At 47.8% G+C, this 27,321-nt stretch overlaps 1 protein-coding gene and 1 long non-coding RNA gene across 3 annotated transcripts in view; both read right to left on the reverse strand.

Annotated features, from left to right (window-relative positions):
• apba1a (amyloid beta (A4) precursor protein-binding, family A, member 1a) overlaps positions 1-970 on the reverse strand; it is a gene marked incomplete at its 5' end in the record, with an annotated part of 20,799 nt that extends 19,829 nt beyond the window's left edge. Inside the window, one exon of the mRNA XM_062544156.1 lies at positions 1-970. This exon is cut by the window's left edge and continues 503 nt beyond it. Coding sequence (XP_062400140.1) covers positions 1-970 — 970 coding nt within the window.
• Positions 971-1,472: 502 nt separating this feature from the next.
• LOC134089691 (uncharacterized) lies at positions 1,473-26,283 on the reverse strand. 2 transcript variants are annotated; one of them, XR_009940117.1, is made up of 3 exons: positions 26,173-26,283; positions 13,841-14,099; positions 1,473-1,659 (listed from the first exon to the last, which is right to left on the reverse strand). It is a non-coding gene; the product is annotated as an uncharacterized LOC134089691 (long non-coding RNA). The 2 variants fall into 2 exon arrangements; XR_009940118.1 differs by lacking the exon at positions 26,173-26,283 and adding an exon at positions 25,012-25,131.
• Between the last annotated feature and the right edge of the window lie 1,038 nt (positions 26,284-27,321).

A 27,321-nucleotide genomic window follows, 5' to 3' on the forward strand; every position in this document is an offset into this window, starting at 1 on the left:
CGCGCTCGCAGCTGTCGGAGCGCGGGTACGGCGCGAACTCGGCCTCCTTCTCGGGGCTGTCCGACTCGCCGTCCGAGCGCTCGTCGTAGTGGTGGAGGCGCGAGCCCACCGCCTCCTGCTGCCGGTAGGTGCTGCCGGTGCTCCCGCCGCTGTCCTCGCGCTCGAACTGACGGAAGCCCAGCTGCTGTCGCTGTCGGCAACGCTGCTGTTGTTGCGCCGGCAACACCTGGCACTCGGGGCCTCCGCCGGCCCTTGCCGCCGCCGCCGCCGCCGCTGTCGCCTCGGCGATCTCCTCGTACACGTGCTCCTGCAGGCTGTAGTCGGCGTACGGCTCGGCGTACGGCTCGTCCTTGGCCGCTTCGTGGACCTCCCCGCCACCGTTGCCGCCACCGCCGTTGCTTCCGGTGGTCCCTGCCCCCTCGCGTCCGGAGGAGCCGCGGTACGCCGGCTGGGTGTAGACGTAGTTGGAGTAGCCGCTGCCGCCGCCTCCACCTCCACCGCCGCCACCGGGGTTGGGGGCCTCGGGGTGGAGGGTGCGGGGCCGCTCGGTGTTGGGCAGGGGGTCCCTCGGCAGCGGGGGGGCCTGGGGCGGGTACTGCGGCTGGGGCTGCTGCGGTGGCTGCGGCGGCGGGTGGGGCAGCTGCTCGGACTCGGCGCTCTCGGCGTACTCGTCGGCCTCGGGCCGCAGCGTCAGGCCGTAGCCGGCGCTCTCGTCCTCGGGCTCCTCGGGCGGCTCCGGGGCCATGTGGTCGTTGTCGGCGTCGCCTTCGGCGCGGTCCGTGTGGTTGTGGAAGCCGCTCTCCGTGCTGGCCGAGCGGTTGAGCGCGCCGTCGTCCTCCTCCTCCTCCTCGTCCACCGCCGCCTCGTCCCGCTCGGCCTGCGGGACCGCCGCTGGAGGAGGAGGAGGAGGAGGAGCCTGAGGCTGGGGCTGGACGGGAGGGCTGTGACGTTGCTGCTGCTGCTGCTGACCCTCAGCTCTCTCCACCCTCTCCACCCTCTCCGCCCTCTCCACCCTCTCCGCCCGATCGGCCCTCTCCGCCCGCTCGGCCTCCCTCTGCTGCCTCTGCCGCTGCCTCTGCTGCTGCGCCCGCAGCCGGGCCTCGTTGTCCCCCTGCCTCCGGTAGCGGCTGACCGCCGGCCTGGGGATGGGCTGCTGGGGCTGGGCCTGCTGGCCCTGTGGCGCGCCCTGGCCCGTCTGCTGCTGCTGTGTGTGCTGCTCGGACGCCTCCGCGTCTCCCTCCGCCGCCCTCCGCTGGCCCCGGGGTCGGCTGGCCTCCGAGGGGTCGTACCTGCGGTACCTGGCGGGGGGGTGCTGCTGCTGCTGGCCGTTGTCTCCCCCGTGGCCGTTGTTGTTGTTGCTGCTGCTGCTGCTGCTGTGGTGGTGGTGGCGAGTGCGGGCGGGTCGGGAGCCTCCGTCGGGAGCTCCGCCGTTGTCCTGCCGGCGCCGGTGGTGGTGCGTCTGCGGGCCGGCGTGCTGCGTCGGCGGAGGGGGGGGGGCCAGGTCGGCCTCGGCCGCGTCGCACGGCTCCGCGCCCAGCGGCGCCTCCTGCTGGCTCATGGCTGCGCTGCGCTGCCTCGGGGAGCGGGTGGGGGGACGCTCTCTACGCTGCGCGCATCACACCTCACGGGGCTTAGCTTCCACGCGGCTCAAGGCGACGGCTGCAGTCAGGGGGGACAAGACAAGACGAGAGAGAGAGAGAGACACACACACACACACACACACACACACACACACACATGTGATGAGTCACTGACTGTTGTTCCCCAAGAGATCATACTCAAACATGACTAGTCTCATTACAGGGCTACGTACACACCATGCTGATGTGTGGTTTAAGCTCCTGTATACATCCCGAGTCCAGATGGCTTTGAAATACAGCACACCAGGAAGCAAAAGTAAAAGCACCACAAGGATTTTTTTTTTTTTTTGCCTCTGTCATATCAGTTGGGATTGCATTAGTGTTTAGCATTTAACGGGGATGTGCTGCATAATCTTATTACTCGCTCTACAGTCATTTATAAGCACTTTCCACTCGTTCGGAGGAGGGGCTGACTTGTCTTGTAGAATGAGGAAAAGTTGCTGCAGTACAGTACAGAGAGTCACTGGGTTTTCTCTCTGTGTTTGTTTCTCTTAGCGATTCATGCTTATTTTGCTAGGTGGTCCCTAACCAATTACACCGTATTAGCTCTTGAGGTGTATTTTCTTTTTAAGTTTCAAGTGTTTATGTCATTGGGAGCGCCACAGAACGAACCAATTAGCTTTGCCCCTCGGGGACCCTTGAATCATTGTTGTGACTTACAGTAACTGTACAGGAGATGTGGACACACAAAACAATATGAAGCTGAGGAGTACTGACATGAACTGACATGATCCCTCTTATCTTGGTCATGCTGGAGAGTGGCACTGATCGAAACCTCGCAGGGGATTGGGAGGCCAACTAAATCATGACCAAAAAATCACATTTTAACCCATCTCTGGTTGCCTGCCCTACTTAAATCTCTACCAACACACACACACACACACACACGCACGCACACACGCACGCACACACGCACACACACACGCACACTGATCCAGGCACTGGACACAGACCCCACGGGTCTTCCTGTGTAATCCCCTGATCTGTGCTCAGCGCAGTGATTTCACAAGATTGCAACACTGACCCACTTAAAGCCACAACCTTAATAACTGGAACCTCCTGTGTCCTCTCCGCTCTCCGCCAGCCAATCCCCAAACGCCTCTTTCAAATGTCAGCCGGTCGCACAAGACGGTGGACCGCTGCCCATTCCCGCCTCCAGATATTGTTCTACAGCGTCCAGTAAAAGGTGAGGCTTCAACCGCAATCAACAACAACAACACCACCACAGCATCTCAGAGGCAAAGGATTACAGTCCCCTATCTGAAACCATGCTGTAAAATAACACTCTGGTAGCAGCAGACATCCTCCCTCCCCCAGACAAATCAAAGCATGTCAAGGATTCTTCATCTCTCTCTTTCTCTCTGAAGCCATTTTCTGTGTTTTGTACCCAGTCAGTTTTCATGATCACAAGGAGATGAAAAATGCCCTGTGGCAAGAGCGAAGAAAGACAAGGGAAAAGTGACAGACCAGGAAAGGCCTGGAGATCATCTGGTATGATGGGGCTGGGTGAATACGAGTGACTGCAGGCCATGGGGTCTCAGAAAACAGTCTCTGGGTCTGATTAGGATTCAGCTTTGTTTTGTAATGGCCGTCAATAAGGGTGACGCCTCATTTTGTTTGGGGAGAGAGAATACATACATGCAGAGACAAACACTCACACATAGACAGACACACACACTCACATACAAACAGACACACAAAAATACACAGATTCATGCACTAGCACTAACACTAACACACACATACATACACACACACACACAAAGACACACACACACACACACACACAAAGACACACACACACACACACACACACACACACACAAAGACACACACACACAAGACAGACACAAAGACACACACACACACACACACACACACACACACACACACACATAATCAGCAAGATGGAGGTTCAGTGGGCCTCTGTCAGCTGGGCCAATTTATGTCTGCTGCTCACCCAGACTGCAGAGAAAAATGTGTGGCCGTGACCGTGAAACTTCTCTCTCGGCTTCTCTTAGCAACCACCTTGCCCCGCTTCCTCTCCCTGGAGATGGCGTGCCCTTCTGAGCATGCACACAGGCGCGAACGAGGGAAGAAAATAAAATACCATGGAGCGAGAAAGACAGAGAGAGAGAGAGAAGAAGGAGAGAGAGATTTTAAATTGCGGCTAAACATCCAACCAGGATCAAGCAGATTTCTCTAGCACTTTCCACGTCTCCCAAAAGGCACGTTCATTTATCACTGTACATTTTGCATAAACACTCACAGCAGCAGAGCCATTACTGGCTCCTTCCCTGTGTAACACCTGACATCAAAGTCCTTTCAGGCAAGTCTCTCTGCTCAGGCGGCCATATTGTAACACATTTTGGGCACTTCTCGGGCGTCTATTTCGGGCAGAACTGCGCACACGCAAGGCTTCAAAACACCAACATCGCTCCAGCGGCGTGATCACAACGTGTGATTCATGCACTGAATTCCCAACACATGATTGGCACGATATATTCACATGTCGATTTTTGGCTGCGGAATGAGCATGATATGTGTAGACAACTGCCAAATTGGCATTACAAACTAACCCCATGCATTGCTATCTTTGAGTGCTGTGACTCCTCATTAGAAAGTCTCTGCTGACATGCTGACATGTCCCTCCTCCTCCTCCTCCTCCTCCTCTTCCTCCTCCCCAGTCAACTGCAGCCACATTTCACCCACATCTCAGCTGAATCCTCAGGATGAACAGGTAGGAATCCCTCCGCACCTAATTTACAGCCATGCATAATTCCTGAAACACCTTAGGCACCCCCCCCCCCCACACACACACACACACACCCACACACCTTCAACATTTTAACAGCTAATGAAAAGAGGGTCTTGTTTGAGTATGATACCTTGCCTTTTTGATTTTGTTTGATCTCCTCAGACATGTTTTACATATCCATGTGAAGAAAATAACGAAAATAACAAAGGAGGGCTTTGCTTCTCATGGAAGGAGAAGAGACACAACATAAAGAGTAGACAACCCAGCTAACACACCGCTGTAGATCCCTGAGAGCCTGGCAGCTAGAAGACCAAATGCATGAATTGAAGTTTGATTCACAGGGTAGCACAGCACAGCACAGCACAGCACAGCACAGCACAGCACAGCACAGCACAGCACAGCACAGCACAGCACAGCACAGCACAGCACAGCACAACACAACACAACACAACACAACACAACACAACACAACACAACACAACACAACACAACACAACACAGCAAAGTGTAGCACAGCACAGCAAAGTGTAGCACAGTGCAGTATGCTGCCAGCACTGGGAGGCCTTGCGGGAGTCTGCAGGATGAGACATATGAATCGTGCCACAGAGCAGAGCAGAGGAGAGTTTTATTAACTGGGGAGCCGCGTGCCTTTGAGCTGCAGCAGGGCGAGGCAGCGGCGGGATATTACCCAGCATGCCCCTCACTCCGACTCGCTTGCTCGCTCACTCGCCCATGCACTCGCTTATGGCCAGCAGGCTGTTGACGGAGGTCCCAACCAGCAGGAAGTGGACGACCAGAGGCGCTGAGCAGAGATGAAGGTCAGCGGTAATGGAGGAGGTAGATGAAGGGAAAAAATGTTTTGTGGACTAATAAACAAAGAAGTGGGAAAAGTGAAACCCTCGGTGCTCTGCCTGGCTCCAATCTCTCTCTCTTTCTCTCTCTCTGTTTCTCTTTCGCTCTCTCTCTCTTTGTCTCTTTCTCTCCCTCTTCTTCTCTTTCTCTCTCTCTTTCTCTCACACACACACACACACACACCTCCATCTCCTGGCAGGTGGGCATCTCTCGGCAAGCAGAGTTCTTTCTTTTTCCTGTACAAGTGATGGGGGAGGGGAGGATTGATCAAGAGGGTTTCATAACCCCCCCCCCCCCCTCCCCTCCCCTCCAATTTCATACACTGGCTCCAGAGGGGGTCTGGCATGCTTCTTGTCAAGGACAGAGTGAGCCATGGCTGAAAGCTACCTCACAGATCTACCCAGGTAGAGAGGATGGGGAGAACAGCATTTTTCTTCTCTCAGTGTCGAGATGCTCTAAGGCGAGCTGACTGCGCGCATTTCTGTGCATGGTCTATTTATAATGTTCTATTTATGCATACACACGCACGCACACACACACATACATACTGTACATGCATACATTGGCATGCATACATACAGTATATGCCGGCGTCTGTTTTCTCAATAAGCTCTGCAAGCAGCAGAAAATTAATCAAGACGGTAATTAATTTGAAAAAAAAAAGAAAATCCTGCTCCTTCACTTAGGGAAATATGTGAAACCAGCACAAACTATGACATATAACTAGACAGTGGTAATGAGGAGAACAACAACAACAACATAGAAGAAGGATAACCCACATATGGTACAAAGGGGAGGGTGAAGTGCCCAAGATGAATGGGTTTGTTTGCATTGGCAACCTCATCAAATGCCGCTCTGGAGATTTGACAAACTCCTGAACACAAAACCCGGTTCTGCTGCCAACGGAGAACACTGGCGTTCGCAGGAGCGAGATAACAATGATACAGAACAAAGACCGTCTGCACCGAGGGAGCGAGCGTTAGCGGCTGAGCGCTACGCTGAGGCGGCTGGGAAGGGCTTTAGCTTGTCTTTACTTGGGCGCACAATGCTAGAGCATAGCAGGGCATTACAGCACGCCTATTGTGCCGCGGTATTGTACAACGTAACCGTGCAGACTCCAAGTCACCCCCGTTAACAATAGGATAGTATACGCAGGCAGCAGCAGAGAGCTCTGCGTTTGAACAAAACAGTGACCCAGACATAAAAGGGTTTAGCTTAAATCTCCCCGGAACGCGTACAGACAACCACGGTACTGGAATTATATGAACTCATCTTAAAGTTGTCTATAACAAATCGAAGTGAATTTTTACATGACAGTGTTAAGCCAATAAACCCATTTTAAGTCACAGGAGATAATTCCCCCACCCCCCCCCTTCTCCATCAGAACAAAACGGTATACACGCTGGTAGGCTGGAGACAGCGCTCTAGTTAGGCATGGCTGAATGACTGGGAGATGGTGGCGGTGGTGGTGGTGGTGGTGGTGGTGGTGGTTCAGGCGGAGCTGAGCCGGGGCTCGTTTCAGGCCGAGCTGGCTGGAAATCGACTGCAGTCCGGGGGCACGGCGGGGGTGTGAGGTCAAACAAACAGCCTCACAAAACCGAAGTCACGCCGCAGCACAGCGCAGGGGCAGCCCACGCTGGACTCTTCATTAGCGCGTCTGCAGCAGTCCCACTGCAGAGGGGAGAGGGAGAGGGAGAGGCCCCGCCGAGCTCCACTCCGCTCCAAACTCTGCAATCGGATCCCTGCCAACAGAGCAGCCAGGCAGGCAGGCAGGCAGGCAGGGCACAGACAGATGAGGAAACAGAGGGATGGAGACTTGAGAGAGAGAGAGAGAGAGAAAATGGAAATAGAAAAGAGAGTGATAAAGGAGCGATAATAAAGCTCTCTTTGTGTAAAATGAATCCATACTCGATTCAGTCGCCCGTGTCACACCTCTGCTTAAAATCCGCTCGTCAGCTAAATGTAATTACCTGTTCCCTGCCCCCTGCAGTGAATGAATCTCATAAGAAACAGCAAGCGGTGGGTCTCCATCTCTGGCTGAAAAAAAAATGGCATTTGGAATTGAAAACGGTGCCCGAGAGGAGCTGGTGGTGATGCAGGAGATGAGCGCTCTTTTTCGGGCGAATGTGGTGATCGTGTCGGCAGATGATTGGTGATCACCTCCACAGTCTCTCCTAGCGAGCTTGCTCACTTTTTCACAATTACTGTAGAGACTGACAGTGCACCGACAAAGCAACCTGTGACGGGCTCCATCAGTTTGAGCAAGCGGGCAAAAAAAACAACAGCAGCCATTAAGGCTCCATAGCACTCTGACTGCCTGACAGCCACCCACAGCGCAGACACACAGCTGCTGACGCACTCAGCATAACCATCACCATCACCCCCCCCCAACACACACACACACACACACACACACACACACACACACACACACACTCTGCGCTTGAGCACCAAGGTGAGAAACGACAGGGTGGGGGACCTGCCTATATATCAGCAGCTGTTTATGCAGATATACATCACTCCGACTCTGTCACGCCACCGAGACCACACGCTCTCCCAGCTCCAACACCACCTAAATGAATCCACCTGCTGAGATCTCTCTCTCTCTCTCTCTCTCTCTCCCCCTCTCTCTCTCTTTTTGTCTCGCTCTTTCTCTCGCTCTTTCTCTCTCTCTGCAGGGATGGGCAATTTGATTGAATCCTTTCCTTTGCAAACTGGATTAGCACTTTGTGGTTTGACAGACCAGGGGTGTGTAGACCGATGCGCGTCCGCGTGGACACAGATTGATGGGAAACACGGATACTGACTGACGGAGGCCTCGACACACGAACGCAGCATATCTGCAAGCAGAGCCCCGTCTTGCGTGGCACAGGGAGTGGAACCTGGAGGGCATCATTGAGAAGAGAGTGGAGCTCCGCCTCCTCCCCTATTAAGAGCCGCACATGCTCATTACTCCTAATCTCTTGCCCTGCACAAGATTACCACCTGCTACTGGGGCTCCACATCCACACACAATTCCCAATTATGGAGGATGAATTATGGAGCGCACGCCACGGAGCGCTCGGCAAAACCCCTGTTACATTTGTTTCTGGGAAAAGCTCTCTGACATTGGCATGAAAAGTAGCTGTACATCTCTCTCTCTCTCTCTCTCTTTCTCTTTCTCTATCTCTCTCTTTCTGTCTCTTTCTCTCTCTCTCTCTCTCTCTCTCTGCATACATCGTCAGCAGGCGCTCCACTGCGGAAACGAGGGGAAGTGATTTCCTTTCTCCCCACGTGTCCTTCTGATGGGCTCAAGATTAAAAGATGCTCAGTCTCACAACTACAGTTATCCCCCCAGGACAGAACCTATCCCTGCAGCCCCCCCCACCTCCACCCCCCCGGCCCAATCCCTCCCAGTCTTCAAGACCAAGGACAGCTGCCTTTATCTGTAGGTAAAAAAGGACAAGGCAGGCACATGTGACAGGACATCAGCTTTGCTGCTGATCCTCTGGGGAAGTTTGCTGGGGGAGAGGGCTTAGAAAGAAGCGCTGGCTGCTTGTCGTGTGCTGATCGATGGTATGGATCCCTGCTCGCCTCCTCCACCTCCTCCACCTCCTCCACCTCCTCTCCACCAGCTGCCTTCCACACTTGCCTCTGCCCACAGGCCAATCAAATCCGACCCCGCAATTCACTGTGACCGGATCAAATTAGAATTTCCACCCAAACACTCCACTAATTACATTTCCCCCTGCTGAAAAATGAAGAATACGATGGCGATTAAGTGGCGGGGGTCAAGGACATTTTGTTTTGGCGAATGGCGGCAAAGCGCTAATTTTACCAGACTCTGGCCTTTTGCCACCGACACGAGAGGAATTACTCCCCATTAATATTAATAGTTCCTGCGGTCGAACTAATTAGCATTTCGTCGAAGGAAAATAGTGCTGGACTTTGTAACGGCTGAAACTACAGAAAAGAATAAATGAAACGGCACTCCTGGAGCTCTGGGAGTGAGTATTCGTTTTGTAATGCACCGCACGACTCTGGGTTTCAATTTCGAAAGACGCGAAGATTTCTTTCTCCTCTCCTGTCGACGGCGTGAAAAACAAAATGCTAACTAAACAGATGCTGCGTCGTAAATCTCTTCAGAGCAGGATCCGTTGCCTGGAGTAGTGCTTAAACAAAACACGAGTTTGAAATTGATAATAAGCTCTGGCAGTAAAACACTGTGGCAAGTGAGATGCAGTAGGTCGAGACTTAATGAATGAAATGAGAAAGACTTTGAATAACACAGTAGCTAATGTCCCGCTATACTGAGAGCCGATTACTCCTCTGGTTCTCCCTAAACCATTTCAATTTCCGCAGGGCTAAATTAAGGTGGGTTAATTCAGGGCGTTTCAAGTTCTACTGTCCTCAAGATGTGGATACTTCCCTCGGTTTAGCAGTACACATGCAGGACCCCACATTTCTAGATGCAGGGCTTCCAGTGACAAACATCACTACATGAACTAAGCACATCTCTACTCTACAGTCGGTCATTACCACTGATGCCGTCTGACAGACGCTGTGTCTTTGAATGAAATTCTGCCGTTAAAACAAGTCTTGGGGGTACGCATCCTAAAATATGTCAACAGCATTACATTCAAACCCCACCAGCACCTGTCACATGCACTAAACATATCCATGTCTCAAAAATGCATCTCAGTCCCAGAACAAATACAAGAAATCTGGGAGAAAAGCAAACCTAAAGTCAAGCCTCCCTGGACACGAACAGCCTTTGTGGGCTCAAGAGAAGCACAGTGGGTCGTTAGTCAAACAGATGCACAGATAAAAGCCGGGCTTTAAGCAGCATGGAATGAACCTAATGGTCACTCATAGCGAAACGCTCTTCATTTAGGGGCAGAGCTGAAGAGATATTGTGAGTCGACCGCGACAGCCGATTTCGCGTGCGGTCATGCATCCTGGATGACTCCAATTATCTCATCAAGCGCTTAGCATGTTTGACTGGAGGATTCAGAGAGACGACAGGGAAGCTTCAGAGTCCGATGGAATCAGAGGCCTGAGGGAGACTCTGAGCACACCTCGTCTCGCTTCTGAGGGTTTATTTTAAGGCTTGAACTACTAGGGGAAAAGCCCGACAGAGGAATTAAGCTATCAGTTTAACCGCCACAATGATCATTTAGGAACGTTGACATAGAGCAAATCCATGATCTTTGTCATCTGAATGCTACCTGAAAGTGAACTCGAGAACTGGATATGTTGGGTTGCTGTGAGACAGACATCTTTGGAAACAAAATATCAACCTTGAAAGCCATCAAGCTTTGTCCACAGAAGAAAACCTTGTATCCCGTTGTTTCCAGACAAGGTCGCAACAGTATTATGACAGCACATCTTCAATGTATGAATAAAAAGTTATACGAGCTATAACTATGACATGAAGTCTGAAGTGAATGCTAATGTACGAGATTCCAAGACGAAAAGCGAGAGAAAGAGAGGAGAGAGGAGATCTCTGTCTCGTCAGATAATGGCTCCACTGTGAATAGGGCCACTCCGAAGAAACATTTGCATCTTCACGCAGCATCTCATCCACGGAGATAGAAATCTCTCTGAAGATGGCGGCGAATCTGCATTCTAACCGAGGCCGAGCCGAACGGTAGGATTTTCTCAAAAGCATGAGAGGGGGGAAAGGCAGCAGAGTGTGTCAAACGGGGCCTGACAGATTTGGTTCATGGGGACTGACTTCCACAGAACGTAATTCAAGGCAATGAACTCGCCGGTATACCTCGTGCGAGTCGTCGCGTAAAACCGCGGCGGTGCCTCACTCTGGCTCTGGCCATATGCTCGGTCCTAAGCCTTTCGCTGATGAGACACAAGAAGACAGCTGACGCGTTCCTCGGACGTACAACAACAGTGACAGTAAACAAAACCTCGGCCTCACATTGGACAACCGCGCTGTCGGAGCTCAGTCTTTGCCGTCCTTACGAATACGTTGACGACCAAGGGTGATGTCACTTCCACCTGGGAGGTCAGATCCAGCGGTTGGGCACATCTGTTACCGAGGGTGACGAGCGGTCCCCGCGCTCGCTCGCTCACTCTCCCTGCGCTTCCTCCGCCCTACTGGCTCCAGATGGGCAAGGCTAAGCTGTGCGCCGTGAGCTGTGATCAAGGCTGTATCAGACGAGCCAACGCGGCCCAAGATAAGGCTCCAATCCAGCAGTGGAGAATCTGCCACGCCAGATTAACTGCTTACATGGTTCCCACTCTCGCGAATCCAGCTGACACAGACCATACACGCACACACACACACAGACCATACACGCACACACACACACAGACCATGCACAAACACATACGCGCACACACACACACACACACACACACACACACACACACACACACACACACACACACACACACACACACACACACACACACACACACACACACACACACACACACGTAAACAGACATACACACACACTTTCAAATAAACACAAATACATTAAGGCAAATACATTATGCACACCCTGCACATTTATGCACACACATAAATAAACACACACATCCACTCACACACAAATAAACACACAAATAAACACACACACACACACACACACACACACACACACACACACACAAAGACACAAACACACACACACACACACACACATAAATAAACACACACACACAAACACACACAAAGACACACACACACACATATAAATAAACACACACACACAAACACACACACCCCTGATTTGCCTAGCTGTTGAGGACACACAAACTCTAAATCACTGGCAGCCTCCGTCTTCAGCGCAGCAGTGAGGGTTTGCTGATGGGCGAGTGTTGCGTCGCCCTGTCTAGCTCTAGCAGATGCCGGCCCTGGTGCGCTGACAGGGCGCTGGAGACGTTCTGCTGCTTGTTTGGGACAGACGTGATGGGGCCCGACACTGAGAGGCACGTGCTGTCTCTACTAGTGGCATTCCCAAGTTGACACGTGTCCTCATGTTTCTCGTTGAACTTTGCGCTACTTCGGTCCATCTCTATGAACGCGAGGACGCAATAGAGTAACGCTGCCTGCTCACTGTGAAGGATCTTTGTTGGAGATTGTGAACCAATGAACGGCAGACTAAAGAAGAGACGCAAGGAAACTGTGATAGTGGGTCACACAGGGAAAGAGTGAAGAAGAGAGAAATAAGGTGTGTATGTGTCCGTGTGTGTGTGTACGTGTGTCTGTCTGTGTGTATGTTTGTCAGTGTGTGTGTTTGTCTGTCAGTGTGTGTGTTTGTCTGTCAGTGTGTGTGTGTTTGTGTGTGTGTGTTTGTCTGTCAGTGTGTGTGTTTGTGTGTGTGTGTCTGTCTGTCTGTCTGTCTGTCTGTGTGTATGTGTGTGTGTGTGTGTGTGTGTGTGTGTGTGTGTGTGTCTGTGTATATGTGTGTGTGTGTGTGTGTGTGTGTGTGTGTGAGTATGTGAGTGTGTGTGAGTATGTGAGTGTGTGTGCGTGTGTGTGCGTGCCTGTGTGGGTGCGTGCATGTGTGAGTGTGTGTGTGTGAGAGGTGTGAGGAAGCAGGAGTGGCCGGAGATGGCAGGCCCCTTGGCCAGTAATTATGCGCTCCATTAACTGCGTGCCCTTGCTCCTCGCGGAGGACTGCCCAGGACGTGTCGAGACGTGAGCTTGCCTGTGAACAACAACAATCACACCCAACGTACACAAACACACACTGCACACCCAAAACACACCCATCCACACACACACACACACACACACACATAGACACACACTAACACACACACACACACACACACACACACACACACACACACACACACACATACACACACACACACACACACACTGCTGACTCCCTCTACCTGCTCCGGGGTGGGGTAATGAGGCATCGTGGATCTCGTGAACTGGCATAATGACCATCTGGCAACCAAACCTGCAGCCACTCATTTGGCCAGCACCACTCACTCTCTCTCTCTCTCTCTCTCCTCTCTACTACTAACACATATTAAGACCTCAGGGCTGTTGGCACTAAGTGTGGGGCGGGCCCCTGGGGCGAGGATGTAGAGCTACTGAAAGGGGGGCATAGGCTCGGGGTGATAAAAAAAATAGACAGAGGAGCCAAAACAACAACAGGTCAAATGTTTGTGTCTCAATCACAGTGGTGGTTGTAGGGTCGCAGTTGTTGCTTTTTTCATTGTCAAAGGGAGGGCTACCTAGCCTAGAACTCTAGCAACTCTCGGTTGACTTGGGAGCTGGCCAGTCTCAACGTCTCCCGCAACAATCACATCATGTATAGAGTCGGTAGGCAGGCTTGACATAATGACAACTGACCTGCGACCAGAGGTTACGACCGTTAAGCATCCTTCTTGAAAACAAGATGATTCGTTTAGTGCTATCCTATTGCGTGGCGAGGGAGTTTGAAAGACAACTGTTTATCCCACCCCTCCGATTGAGCCCTGCTATATGGTGAGTTCCCACACCCTACATCTTGATGTGTGTGCCTGGCTCGTCAGGCTAAGGGGCTACCAGGAAAAGTGTGGGAGCCACTTTGCTAACTACAGCACAAACATTAAGCGTGAAGAGCAGGACAGGTGGTGAGCTTACCTGCCAGGCTCCTTTATCTCCCCAGCAGGGTGAGCGTGTCAGAGGCCGGAGCTGGAGGAGGGGAGGCTGGTTGTGGAGGCCCTGGGTCCAGGACGAGATGAAGATGGCGGTGGTGCGGGTGACGTGGGTGTGGCCTCGATGAGTCTGCGTCTCAGGTGAGTCTCGGGTTTGGCTCTGGAGGTGTCGAGGGGCAGGTGGGGGGTTTTGGCACTGAGTTGTCAGGCAAGGAATGGCATTTGGTGGTCTTCAGAGCGCACCACTGTTGAAGAAGAGAGACACAGATGGACAAGAGTGACGTGACTTGGGATGTGAAAAAAGCAGCATTCAATGGGCAAGTGGGAAATCAAGGAAGTGAGGTAATGAAGGACCGCCCAAAGATAAGAGAAACGGAGAAGACTCTGACACAGAAAAGAGCATGTCGTGTCATCTCAAGCCACAGTTCTCAAGCCCCGAAGGCCACCCATTTCTAATGGAATTAAATGGAATTGAATTAACACAACTGTACACAGCACTCTATTATGGCGCGGTTATCTCTAAATCACCACAACAGGAGCCCATAACAGGCCTCTTGGAGAACAACAGCAACAACAAGATCCTTTCAACCCCTCACATACCCCCCTCCCACCCCCCCACACACACACACACACAGCCATCAACCCCTTCATTTCTTTCACCCTGGCTGCTTTAGTGTGGTGTGTCTTTGTTCGGGGAGGCAAATAAACACACGCAAGCCCATGCCTCGCACAGAATGTTCCCTTCCACTTCAGACCCACTTGTCTGGCCAATTACTGATGCTGGGGGTGGTTAAAAGGCACCTGAGGTAGACAGAGGCTAAGTCAAGAGTGCCTTTTTGCAATAAACCCACAAGAGAGCACACAGCCTTCATTTAAAATCTAGGGAATTTGCTGGTAATGAAGGGCAATGGTGCAGAATGTTTTTTGTTTTGTATGTTTATTTTATTTATCCTTTATTTAACCAGGTGAGTCCCGGTGAGATCTTCAATCTCTTCTTTAAAGGGAGCCCTGGGGGAAAGATATGTTTATATTATACTAGATTATGATAGTTCATGACTCATCTCACATACAAACATTCTGCCTAAGACTACTCTAGATCTAAGGTGCTACTATTAATACACAAAACAAATACAAAAACAAAAATAAAATTGAAAAACTGCTGTTGCCATATACTCTAATTGAGAGCCTAATGCGCTTTACAGCATCAGGTATCAACACAAACAGCTGGATGAAATCATTAGGTTCTTTCAGACCAGGTTCCATATATCTGAATGACTATTTAGGAGAACAAGCTAAGTAATCCTTTAATTAAAGGTCAGCAATAATCAGTTTAATGAGATTTAGAGATTGCTTGTGTTTTAGCAGACCGCTCTCTCATTCACCCACAAATGTTTTAATCTCGAATTGATTAAGTATTCGCTGGAGACCTGGCCTGAAGCCAAGCGGGCCTATTCCTCCTGAACTCCAGCATCTTCTTCACATAGCGCAGATTCTTCTTGTGTTGCTCTGTTTTATACGTAACACACTTGTACATGTCACTCATCCATGGTGACACATTTTCCCCTCTCTGTACAGATGACATCTGCATGCAACCGCTATCAAAATAAATCACTTGCTTCTATACGGAGTAGTTGATTTTTCGCTATCCCCAAAACGATAAGCAGAATAAAAGTACAACTATGCCCCAGCTTCTCCCAGGCGAGCAATGGCCCATAGCTAAGGCTTTGTGAGGGTGGTGGCGAGGGACCGAGAGCTCATCTCTCTCTTCTTTCTTATCCTCCCCCTTTTTTCTCTCCTCCTCAGGCTACGGCATGGACGGATGAGTGGATAGATGGATGGACTGCAAAAACTGGGCCAGGGTTTCACCAGCAGCTGTTCTGCCCTGATAGAGGGGCACTTAAAAATTTGTTGCGTGCAAAACCATCTCCAGGGGCTCTGCCCATTCACTCACCATTACACAGAGCTGCCCCTAAGGGCTTGAGTTAAAAGTGTGTGTGTGTGTGTGTGTGTGTGTTTCACTACACTAGGTCACTTCTTTCATTCCTTCACATGAGGTACAATTTGCTGGCAGGGAGTGGCCTTAAGTGTCCTTACACTGTGTGTACAGCGGCCAGTCTGGGGACCTCGTCAGACCAGACCGATTGATTCTCATCAGCAGAGATGCCCGTTTTCACAGAACAAACGGGAACGAAGCCTTTAAGCCACAGGTGTACCTGACAGAAGCCATGGCAGCACCAGGTTCTTCCACTTCCAAACCTCCTATTGCCTCAATGATGCGGGATGTTGACGCAATGAAAGGAAATCAGAGGGTGTCTGTCTGTCTGTCTGTCTGTCTATGAATGTGAAAATGGGGATTTAAAAGAGAATAGATTTCCCCTATATGGATCCTCAGTGGCCAGCCATACACTGAGTCTGACTGTTCTGACTTTAGCCTGACAGGAAAGACCATGAGCACTTAATGGACTTACACTTGCTAAAATATGGAATACGTGTTCACAGGCCATAGAGCACTACATCTCAACATGTTCTGTATGAGAGAGTGTAGTATATCCTGAGGGAAAAAAAACGATATATGGTGCATTATGATGAATGATGGCTTACTATGTCTACACCACCTCTATATGATAACATTCGTCAACGGCTGGATCTTCCACATTTAAAGGTGCAGTCGGGGATTGTACACGATTTCAAGCCCATAACATTTTTTGTCACATCCAACAATCATCTCTTCACGACCACTAGATGCCCATTCCCTGAGTACACTGTAAAAAAAACCTCAGATTATTAATCACATTTGCTAATTCACTTCTATTACTTTGATTTGTCTCATGCCAGATCCCAAATAGTCATCAGAGATGAGGAATTAAACAAACACTATAATAAAACTGCCTGAACATGTAGTAATATCTGATTAAACTCACTTGACCAAAAGACTCCCACTGGACCAAATGCAGGTTCACTGTGCCAATGACAAAAACACTCCACAGCACCGTGATCAATATGGATCCAAAATGGAGGACGTAATTGACACGGGATGTTCAGCTGCAGCAACTACTGCGTTATGGACCTGTTTAATGCTCAGAAAGGCTGAAGAGGGCCAACACTGATGTCTGACTGTGTGTGTGTTGTTTTGGCGCGTGTCTGGTTTGTCCTTGGTCTCAGAGTGAGGAGACCAGGCAGGGCAGGGCAGCTGGATCAGCCAGTAATTAATCCCTCTGGGACCGCAGGTGAAGTACAGCTGTACCAGTGACCTTTAGACTTCCACACAAGAGTGAGCCATCATCCTCCTTGTAACACACATACAACATTAAGCAATATATCAAATCTGTGGTGTCTGTATGTGCTCTCTCTCGCTCTTTCTCTCTTTCTCTCTGTATGTGAGTATGTGTGTGTGACTGTGTGACTGAGTGACTGTGTGTGTGTGTGTGTGTGTGTGTGTGTGTGTGTGTGTGTAGCTTCTGGGATAAAATGTTGTCATACTGTATCTGCTGCTCTAAGTGCTTGGGTTTGCACAAACACAGAGCCAAATGTCTGTATGTGTGTCATGCAGTAGCATGTTTGTGTTTGAGCTGTGTGTGTGTGTGTGTGTGTGTGTGTGTGTGTGTGTGTGTGTGTGTGTGTGAGAGAGAGAGAGTGAGAGTGAGTGAGAGAAAATTGTGTAAATAATGAATATGACTTTTGTTGTCTGGCTGATGTTTTTCACTTGCAGATGCAGAAAGCCTTGTGTGCAGCTACTTGGTCTTAGTGAATGAAAGGCTTTAACAAAGAATTACTACGAGCCCATTCATACACATTATGCACTCCCAGAATGACATCACATCAAACAAGGACAATGCTACAGCTAAATGACTTTGGGAAGAAGCCATTGATTACATAAAAACACCACTGTCTGGCGTGAGATTGTGATCGGCGTTGTGGAGGGCTGACAACAAGCATTTGTAGTTCATGAGAATTGAGCGCTAATTACATGTTTTGCTTTTTCAAATGAACAAACTATCTGTTCTGCGCAATTCTCTGCAGTCACTCAGTATAATCTGCTGTCTTGTCACATACTGTAACCACTGTGGAAACCTCACCTAAATCAACAACAATCATCCCAGAATACACACAAGGGTACTGCGCCTGCAGTAAAGTGCTAGACCTCTCCCTGCCTGCGGTATGAGGCAGTGTGTGAGTGTACTGTATCTGTTCCAGGGCGAGCACAGGAGAAAACTCGCACCAGCGACTAGGCTCGCACTGACTCACTACAGCTAGCACATTCGGTGACATTTTCCTGTGAGCGGATTCCCTTGGCAACACGCTGCTGCGGTTGCAGTGTCGGTGGTGATGGTGGTGGTGGTGGTGGTGGTGGTGGTGTTGGCGGTGATGGTGATGGTGATGGTGGCAGCAGTAGCAGCAGCAGCAGCAGGGATGGTTGAGCGGGGGTTGCGTGCCGCGGTTCTGTCCCTGGTCCTCGCCGGGGCTCAGTGTTGTCGCTGCTTTGCTCTCTTACCCCTCTGCCCCACGGCCACCAGAGCCGCTGGGCCACTGGGCTATGGAGCGTGATCCCTGGCACCCCGACAGCACCAACTTCACGGGGGAATGACCTTCCAATCCTCACACATGACCGCAGCATGCTGAGGGCTCTCTTGCTCTCTGTCTCTAGCCCTGACAGTATACACACACCCACGCCATAGATGCATATGAACACATATTCACCTTTACACAAGGGCAGACATAACTAAGCAAACACACATGACTACCTGTACATAAATAGCAGAAGTCATAATATGTGATGATATACAGTATGTCATTGAGCTACTGTTTTTCAGGAATCTTTGTATATTGTAAAATCTTCCTTACCTATAATGCCATTCTGTGGATTTTCCTCCAATGCTATTTAGAGTGTATATATGCTTCAACAGTGTGAACAGTCTGACTGTACAACTGCATGACTATAAGCAGCAGGCTAATCACCACACACAACATCTGCTCTGAAACAACAGGAGCACGTCCTCCAGATAATAACTCAGGGATTACGAAAGAGTACAGGATCACAGTGGCCCGAATAAGGGGAAGAAGCCATAATTATCACCAAAAAGAACTCCTGAAACACCAGTCATTTTCTACAGTTTTTGGTGAGCTACTAATGGTCCTTCAATTTGCCCACCACTTCACCACTTATAGTATAAATGACTCATAGCTTTTCCAAGAACCTGACATTCAAGAAGGAACGCTTGTCAAAAAGCATATTAAACAACTATCTGACATGCTAGTATGTGGGCTATGGAGAGAGTACAGTAAATTTTTTTGTTCTTAAATTTCAGAATAGTCAATTTAGGGCCAAACTTAGTCTGAAAATAATGTGAGGGGGAGTAACAATGGGGATCGGTGAACAAGGAAACTGCATTACTCGAGACTGCTGGAGCCTGGACAAATGTAGTTATGATTTTGCAAAGCAGGTCACATTTTGAGAACACACAGCGTGAGTTGGTTTTGCACCAAAGAAGTCCATCCAACATCATGCCTATCAAGGACAACTAAACCAAGAGACACAAGAGAATATCTGCGTAATAGAAGAGTTATTTCCATAATGTCCTTCACTAAGGCAGTGTGCTATGTCCTGTAAAAACTAGATTGACTCCTTCTTGTTGACTACAAGGGACAGGAACACTCTGAAGAGCAGTAAATTAATAAATGGTAAACCCTTTTTCTGAGGAACACTCGCAACTCCGAGGATATCAGAGGATTACTGTCGGTTGTAATGCAGCCCATGACTTTCTCTTTCATTCCTCTGAAAAAATTAATTAAAGACTTTGAAATGCAATATTTCGAGTTGGCAAGGAGAGGGAGCGAGTTTGCGCGATTTGATCCTCATTAAGCCCCGTTTCTTTTTAAGCGTTGCTTACAAGAGTGGAGCTGCAGAAAATTAAATCTGCATTTAATATTCCTTTTCATTTCTGTCTTAGTGGAAGTGATAAACTAATACTGGAGAATAAATCTCTCTGTGTGCAGTCTCCTATATGAAGGTAATTAAGTTTCAGATTAACAGCGGGACATCAGTGGAAAACTAGGCCAAGGCCCAAGACCAGCCATACATCCTGCCCTGCAGACCAAATTCCCCCCGAGCCGTTTCCATGACGTTGCAATTAAAACAATCACCGATCACGACAAGCCAAAGATGGCCCCAACACCTCCTCTAAGCAAGCATCGCTGACTCATGCCTTTCACTTGACTGCCAGCAGGTCTAAAATAACTAAAAAAAAGCACAACAACAAAACAAAATATTAGCACCAAACCACTGACTCTGTATGCAAATAGCAGAGAATTGATTCACTCACTGACTTCAACCTGTGCATCATCATGCATGAAGAGGGCAAATTTAGTTCAGTTCACTAATCAGATTAGACTAAATTATCCTCTGTGCTGCTCAGAGGACAGTTTTGTATTCGACATGATAAACCATGATAGGCCTCAGGCTCAGTGGTCACAGCTGAAATAAAGAGGCGTTCATAAAGTACATGTGAGCTCCATACCGGTCACCTGTTCTTCTGTGCGCTGCCTCTTGACTCATCATTACGCATTACGACTCCATCAAATATGCAACGCAACAGAAATGAGTTAGCCCATATGGATTCACCATCTAAAGCGAAAAGGGTTCTTGCCTCTATAGTCAATGGAAATGAAGGTGGCAAGACAGATTACCTTGTCCTCTTACCTTTCCTGCAATCCACAGAGCTACTAAGCCAAAATATAATTTCAGGATATTAAAAAAGCCAAATCTCAAAGGCCTTAGAACATTTTTAAGTTAGTAATATTAGGGTGCCCTGCATGAACTGTATCCTTTGAACATTAAATATTATTATGCTCACCACAGATCTGTTGGAACACTTAAAACTGTCACAGGACTTGTTATTTCATGACCAGTGGATTTGTTTACTTTCTCTTTCGTCCCCCGCGAGCTGACTGTTAAAGGGTTTTAGCTTAGTGCAAGCTGTTTCCATTTTCCATTTTGGGTAAATGAGGTTTTCAACTCATTTATTTCTGCCCAAGTATTTGTCTTTGTTTGCTGAGACAATCCCTTCCTAAAATACTTCAAACAGACTACACCACCAACAGGGTGTATGTTAAAAAGGATTATGGCCTGAGCTTTAGTACAAATCCATAATTCCTCACCACACACATCATTTATATTTCTATTATTTGCCTACAATCTGAGGTTACGTTAGGGCAGCCACTATCGCCAGACAGCCTACTACTACTAGTCAGCCCAACAGAGAAACACAGTGGGGCTTGCTAATGAATAACTACAGATCAAATAAAGGCTTTCATTTAACGATCCAATGTTAGCTGTAAGGACCCTGTAGATTCAATCAGCAACAATTTCCATCGTAGCTGATGCATTCACATACTGTAACTCCACATGATTGCGCTCATAAAATTAAATACTAATCCTCTCATTGATTCAGTAGCACAGAACCCAATTCTACCATGGCAATCAAACCATGTTACAAATTGAAAGGTGAATAGGTGGGACCTAGAGCTGCCAAATCCATATCACATCATTTGTCATTACTCAATCAACATACTCATACTTTAAGGACTGCCTCAAAATTGGTCCAGAGATATTCAGCAGGGTTTGGGCTGTCATATGATTTATCCTTGGGCTAATATGTAACTCACGATCATCAGACCAGCTGTTATGCTGGCGCCAACTGTAAAATGTCAGTTTGGAATATTTGGACTATAGGCAAGAGTTCTTTCACAGCCAGAAAAAAAACGGCCAACATTGATCTAATGAAACTGCATTAAAAAAAAAAAAACAGACCAGAGACACTCCACAGAGGATTCTGAGTTAATTTGGCGAAGTGGTGTTACATTTAGCAATGAAAGACAAAAAACAATAAAAATACATATTCTGTATTTTGATATTATAAGAAAATGACCACTCTATTTGATTTGTACTAGGAGCATATGAGGGAAACCCTCTCTATCCCATCAATAATAGATCTTCTTTAACTTGGTTTACTCGCCTACTTAGGGCATAAGGTTTTAATAAATCATCTCATTTTCATGAATAATTCCTCTTACGCAGCCCCATCCATAACTCGACATTTATTTCATGACGCTCAGCGCCCTAGATTAAAACACATAGCCATCACGTGAATGCACTCTTCCTCTGGTACCCATCCATGAATCATCATTCATTGCATACCCAACCACAGACCAAGCAGACACCATACAGCAAATATCAGACCAGCACGCAAGGAGCAGAGAGGGAGAATAAGATCAATACAACTGTTTTATTTGCTCTCTCGCGGTCCCTCTCCCCCACCTTTGTGTGCTGTGACTGGGCCCGGGCTGCTTTTCACTGGCGCACAAGAGAAATAATACATGACGACGACGACGACTCGCCCCAAGGCCCAGCTCAAGCCCCCAATATCACGTTGGGTGCAGAATGTTTCGCTTCCTTGGCCTTGTGTTGGGGGCTGCAGACACAATCCAGCTCGCCCCGCTTAAAGATTAATAACAAGTCGTGCCTCGGAGCCTATATGCACTGCACAATTTGTGGAGGCAGCTTTTTCACCATTTCCGTTCGGAAAGACAGAGAAAACGGTTCACTTTTCCAATTCTGGAAGAGCTCAATGGGCCATAACCATTCAGCACCGCAGAGTTTAGCTCCAGCACGTACAGTACAACCTCTTTACATCTACTGCAACAACATGATTTGCAAATGACGCACAACATCTTTGGCTAAAATAACTGCTGCACCTGTGCCTGTTTGGCAAGTCTCATCTGCAGCAGTCTTTTCTCAAATTGTCGCTACTCAATTTACTAATTAATTCCATGCTTGACCTGCACTGGCCTTTCAATATCTCCGGTATAATGAGCCTATCTTGAGAAGCTGCTCTACCCACACCCCCCCCCCCCCCCCCCAACCCCCTTTCCCTATCCTCCTCTGACCAGGACCCACTGCCTCTTCATAAGAATAAATCTGCAAGAGAGGAACCAATTCGGACTATTAACATGCAGTGTGAGCTCAAGAGCACACACATGCTCACACACACACACACACACACACACACACACACACACAAATCAGGACTGGAGTACATGGACTGTGTATGTGTGAGTAAAAAGAAATCGCCTAAAGAATGTGCATATTTTATAGTTAGGAGGATATATGCCAGACTGCTATATAGTCCATCTTCCTCTTGCTACTCTCTTTATGGGACTAATGTATGCGCACACGGATGAGCTCTGGCGTAGCGAGGCATCTGAGGTGAGCTACTGAGAATACAAATGCTCAGAGTGATTCAGTGCCATGAGACTGACACTAATGCAATTAAGCACTCTGGATGATGAAGTGTAGGGACGTCAGAGAGTAACAGACAGGGTGTGTGTATCTATGGGTAGGGTGGTGGCATCAGGGTACGGGTTGGCAAGATGGAAGTAAGAGGATACATACATTCAAGATCTCTCCTATATCTCCACGGCTGACAGTTCTCTGAAATCATCAGTCACCTTCTCGCATCGATTTTCTTCCACAAATCACCAAACTTGTTATTCGACAGTGCCAGACATGTCAGACTGTTGTGATGTAGAGGTATAAAACTGATAAATAGCAAAACGATAATTAAACCATACCAAGGCCTCTCCAGAGAACAGGATAGTTATTTGCAGTAAGGCATCCTTAGGAAATGAGTGAGTCTATAAGGTCTAAAGACAAATGAGGGGAGCAAACAGTTAGCGATGTGAGATAACAAGACTGATAAGGCATTGAGATTACATAAATGGGATGATATGAAACTAACCCTGCAGTTTATCAAAAAGCCAAAAGTATGAGAAAGGCCCCAACCTTCATAGACATAAACTCAAACTCAAACTCATCACCAACATATTAATCTCGCTATCACTGCTATGAAACCTACCACAGCACAGCCACACCCTCTAAACACATGCATGTAGGCATACATGCAAACAACCTTCTATGGCAAATACAATGCCATGAACACAAAACCAGATTTAGATCCACTGGCAGGCTTGCCTTTTCTAGGGTCAAGGACCCCAATCTTTTCAAAATCCCCAAACTAAACCTCTCTCCACTGCAGGGTCAATTAGATGAGGGACACACATCCGTTGCATCTCTTTCTCAAAACACATGGACAACAATGACACTGGATAAAAAAAATGAACATATCTGAGCCTCAGGGGAAATCTCCCCATGCATCACTTCTCCAGCTGCAGCGTACATGTGTCATATGACAAATCCACTTCGGTGCCGGCCCGGTGGACTTGAGAGACAAATGTAGAATCACGTAAGCCTCTGCAAACACTTGTGCTTGTCAGTTTTCTTCCACATACAGTATTGTAACCAAGAATGGCTTACACATATCACACAGCACACAAGTGTGACAAGGAAACAATGTCTTCATGTGCAAAAGTAACCTACAATTAAGAAATCAAACTAGTGCGGTTATCTAATTTCGCCTTGTTACAGTTAGGCTATATTTCAAGTAATTTAATGCCAGGTTATTTACCTTCCCTAGGCAAAACACTGTGTAACACATTGTAAACATAAGTGCAGAGGACTGACAGTTAACAAATCATTTTCATGATTTTCATGCATGTGTGCTTGTGTGAGAGTATGCCTACTGTAGGCTATATGGCAACCACAGTTCTGTTATTCAGACATGGCAGGATGATTGTTTAGGGCTGTCTATCATACAGATCCCTTTGCCGTAGGCTGTTATAGTGGGATGCATTAAACCTGGATTAATCTAGTCACTCAAATACTGTAGCCTACACAAATGGGTGATCTGGCCATTCGTAGTTCAATTGTTTTGAATTAACAAGCCAAGCCACTCTAATAAAAACAAGAGACAGACTGGGCAACCTCTAAGGTAGGCCTATGGGAAACCTATTTCCCATCACATTAACTGGCTGCTGTGGCAAAATGTCAAAACAACACCCAATTCGGCAATGCTTAGTAAAATTCACAATATACATCGAAATTAAATTAAATGCTTACACACCGTTTGCTGAATAATTGCGTGTTGCAACATGCATGACATGTGCAATATAATCTCAAAGACAGGTTAATCAAAACCCACGCATGACTGAACATCGATAGCATCATCAAGCGATCGCTCAAACCGGAGGTGTTCCATAGCCTACCTCACAGCCGCAAAGATCCGCACTCCTCCCATCTCTTCAACCGTGACCAATAACCACTGACTGATGTCGTGCTGTCTACCTGCATGGCCAGCATCATCAGACGGTGAGGCAAAGGTGCAACGCTGCGGAAGGATGTGAAATCTCAAGTAATTGGGACTGCGGAGTTGGGCAATGAAGACAGACGATGTTCCCATCTTCATTAAGAGAATACGCAATTTCCCTACCAGTCGTTAACAACTCAAGCCTTTTCCCCTGCCACCTGCACAGCATCTCAAAAACACATCGGCGACAGCAAGCTGGGCATGTATTTGGCAGGAAGGCAATTCTCGATAGCCTACAGCGCAAGCGTAGTCTTCACCGCGAGAAATGCCATTCAACTGCTAACGCATAGTAGCGCACAATTTGGCAAAAAAACACCAAGCCTTGGTCATTGTATAAGAGCAAGTAACAGTTATCCCAACTGGTCTGTGGCATGAATGTTTACAGCAATATGAAAGAAGTTAAGTGACATTTGTAGGCTAGCCTACAGAGAAACTCGTTGGGGTCGCCTATCCATTTCTAGCACCCATACACACACACACACACACACACACACACACACACACACAACCATCACGCAGAAACAGCGATAAAGTTTTAATATCACCAGGGGAAACTGCAAGAATGGCCCGAAGTACCAAGTCAACAATGGCAACATTGCTTTTAACATTGAGGCTACTATTAGTCATCCAAGGGGAGATGAATCAGCCGTAGGCTATCGCGCAAATCGGCCCTCAATTCTCCATCACCTGAATGATGGTACTGTTAAAAATGGGGAGGAAAGTGGGGCGTGTTATTCCTGACCGCGATGATTTCTTGCACCAGCACCATCCTTTGTTTTCCTAATCGTAATCACGATCCAAAACGGGAACTCGCCAGAAAAGGTGCATGCTACAAATGACTGGAAACATCACAAAACAACAGATGTAACATTACTGCCAGTCGGAGGAAAATACCCATTGCAGCCTATTTCTGAAGACTTGGCAGAAGCACGGACATCTAACAACCACCGTTTTTTCCTCCCCTCTCCGCAGTCATATGCGCTTTGAATTGTGACCGGCATGAACAGCAAAGATAGCCCGCAAACAACATTACCAGATGGAACATAATGATTTCGCTCACCTGAGTTCTACTGGAAGATTTTAAGCATTTTTGACGCTCTGCTTGCTACGTCTGCTTCCACCATCTTTGCCTGTCGCCCTGTTCGACGGCTGTCGGTCTGCGAACGCCGTCCGCCCCTCCCTCGCTACCACTAGCCTACAACCGTGACATCAGATGCTACACTATCATGGTTACATTATCGCAGGCACCGAACACATTACATTTGATCAGACAAAAAAAAGAACAGGACAGAAACGCCAAACATTAATTCAAGCATCCAATGTCCGCAATTACCCTATAGTTCCTTGGCATGATAAACTTAATAAACGGGCTACTGCAAACTTGTATTCTAGCTATATTATGTTCATGAGCTCCAGCGGCCCTAAGGCCCTCTCCACTAGTTAAATGTTGCTGGGTCACTGGTGTCTTGCTTTAAATAGTAGCCTAACTGAGGGCTGGTCGTTGACATGCCCTATTCTTTTGTATATTAAGTCACATTTGATTTCTGTAGGCCTACCTTAAATACATACCCATGATCCGATACCTTTTCATACATTTTCCTAACAATATGAAAAGACTGACACATCTGACATGTGATCACACCTGGCAGCCAACCAAAATAGTTCCAATTAAAAACAGAAGACATTTTTTTTTTTTTTTTTTTTAAAGGAGCTTTTATTTCACATGGTGAGAAGCTGACAAAATATATCTATCCTGGTGAACACAGGAGCTAAAAATTGTATTATTGAAATAAATAGAAGACTTAATATGAATAAATATGAAAATGAATCATGATAGATGTTCTGAATATAGCCTTTGCAGACCAGTCAGTTGTATGTTACAGTACCTTCCTGACTAAATCAACAGAGATGGAGATGCAGCAAATCTAGAATAATCAAAGCTACTTTTAGTTCTGAAAGCTCATTGAACCTTAATTCAGAAATGTTCTGCATAGATGCATCATTTATACATATTCATCTATGGTATGCAATACAATTACATTTATCCAACAGAGGATTATGGATGAATATTATAAAGGTGGCAAAACAGTAAAACACTTAAGACACAGTCAGTATAAGTAATAATATAAACATAACTAACTTCAAAAAATCTCAAGTTACACTTCTTATTTGTTTATTTATTCCGTTATTACTAAATTATACCCTGGTT

The sequence above is a fragment of the Sardina pilchardus genome, chromosome 8, assembly GCF_963854185.1.
Source record: "Sardina pilchardus chromosome 8, fSarPil1.1, whole genome shotgun sequence".
Lineage (NCBI taxonomy): Eukaryota > Metazoa > Chordata > Actinopteri > Clupeiformes > Clupeidae > Sardina > Sardina pilchardus.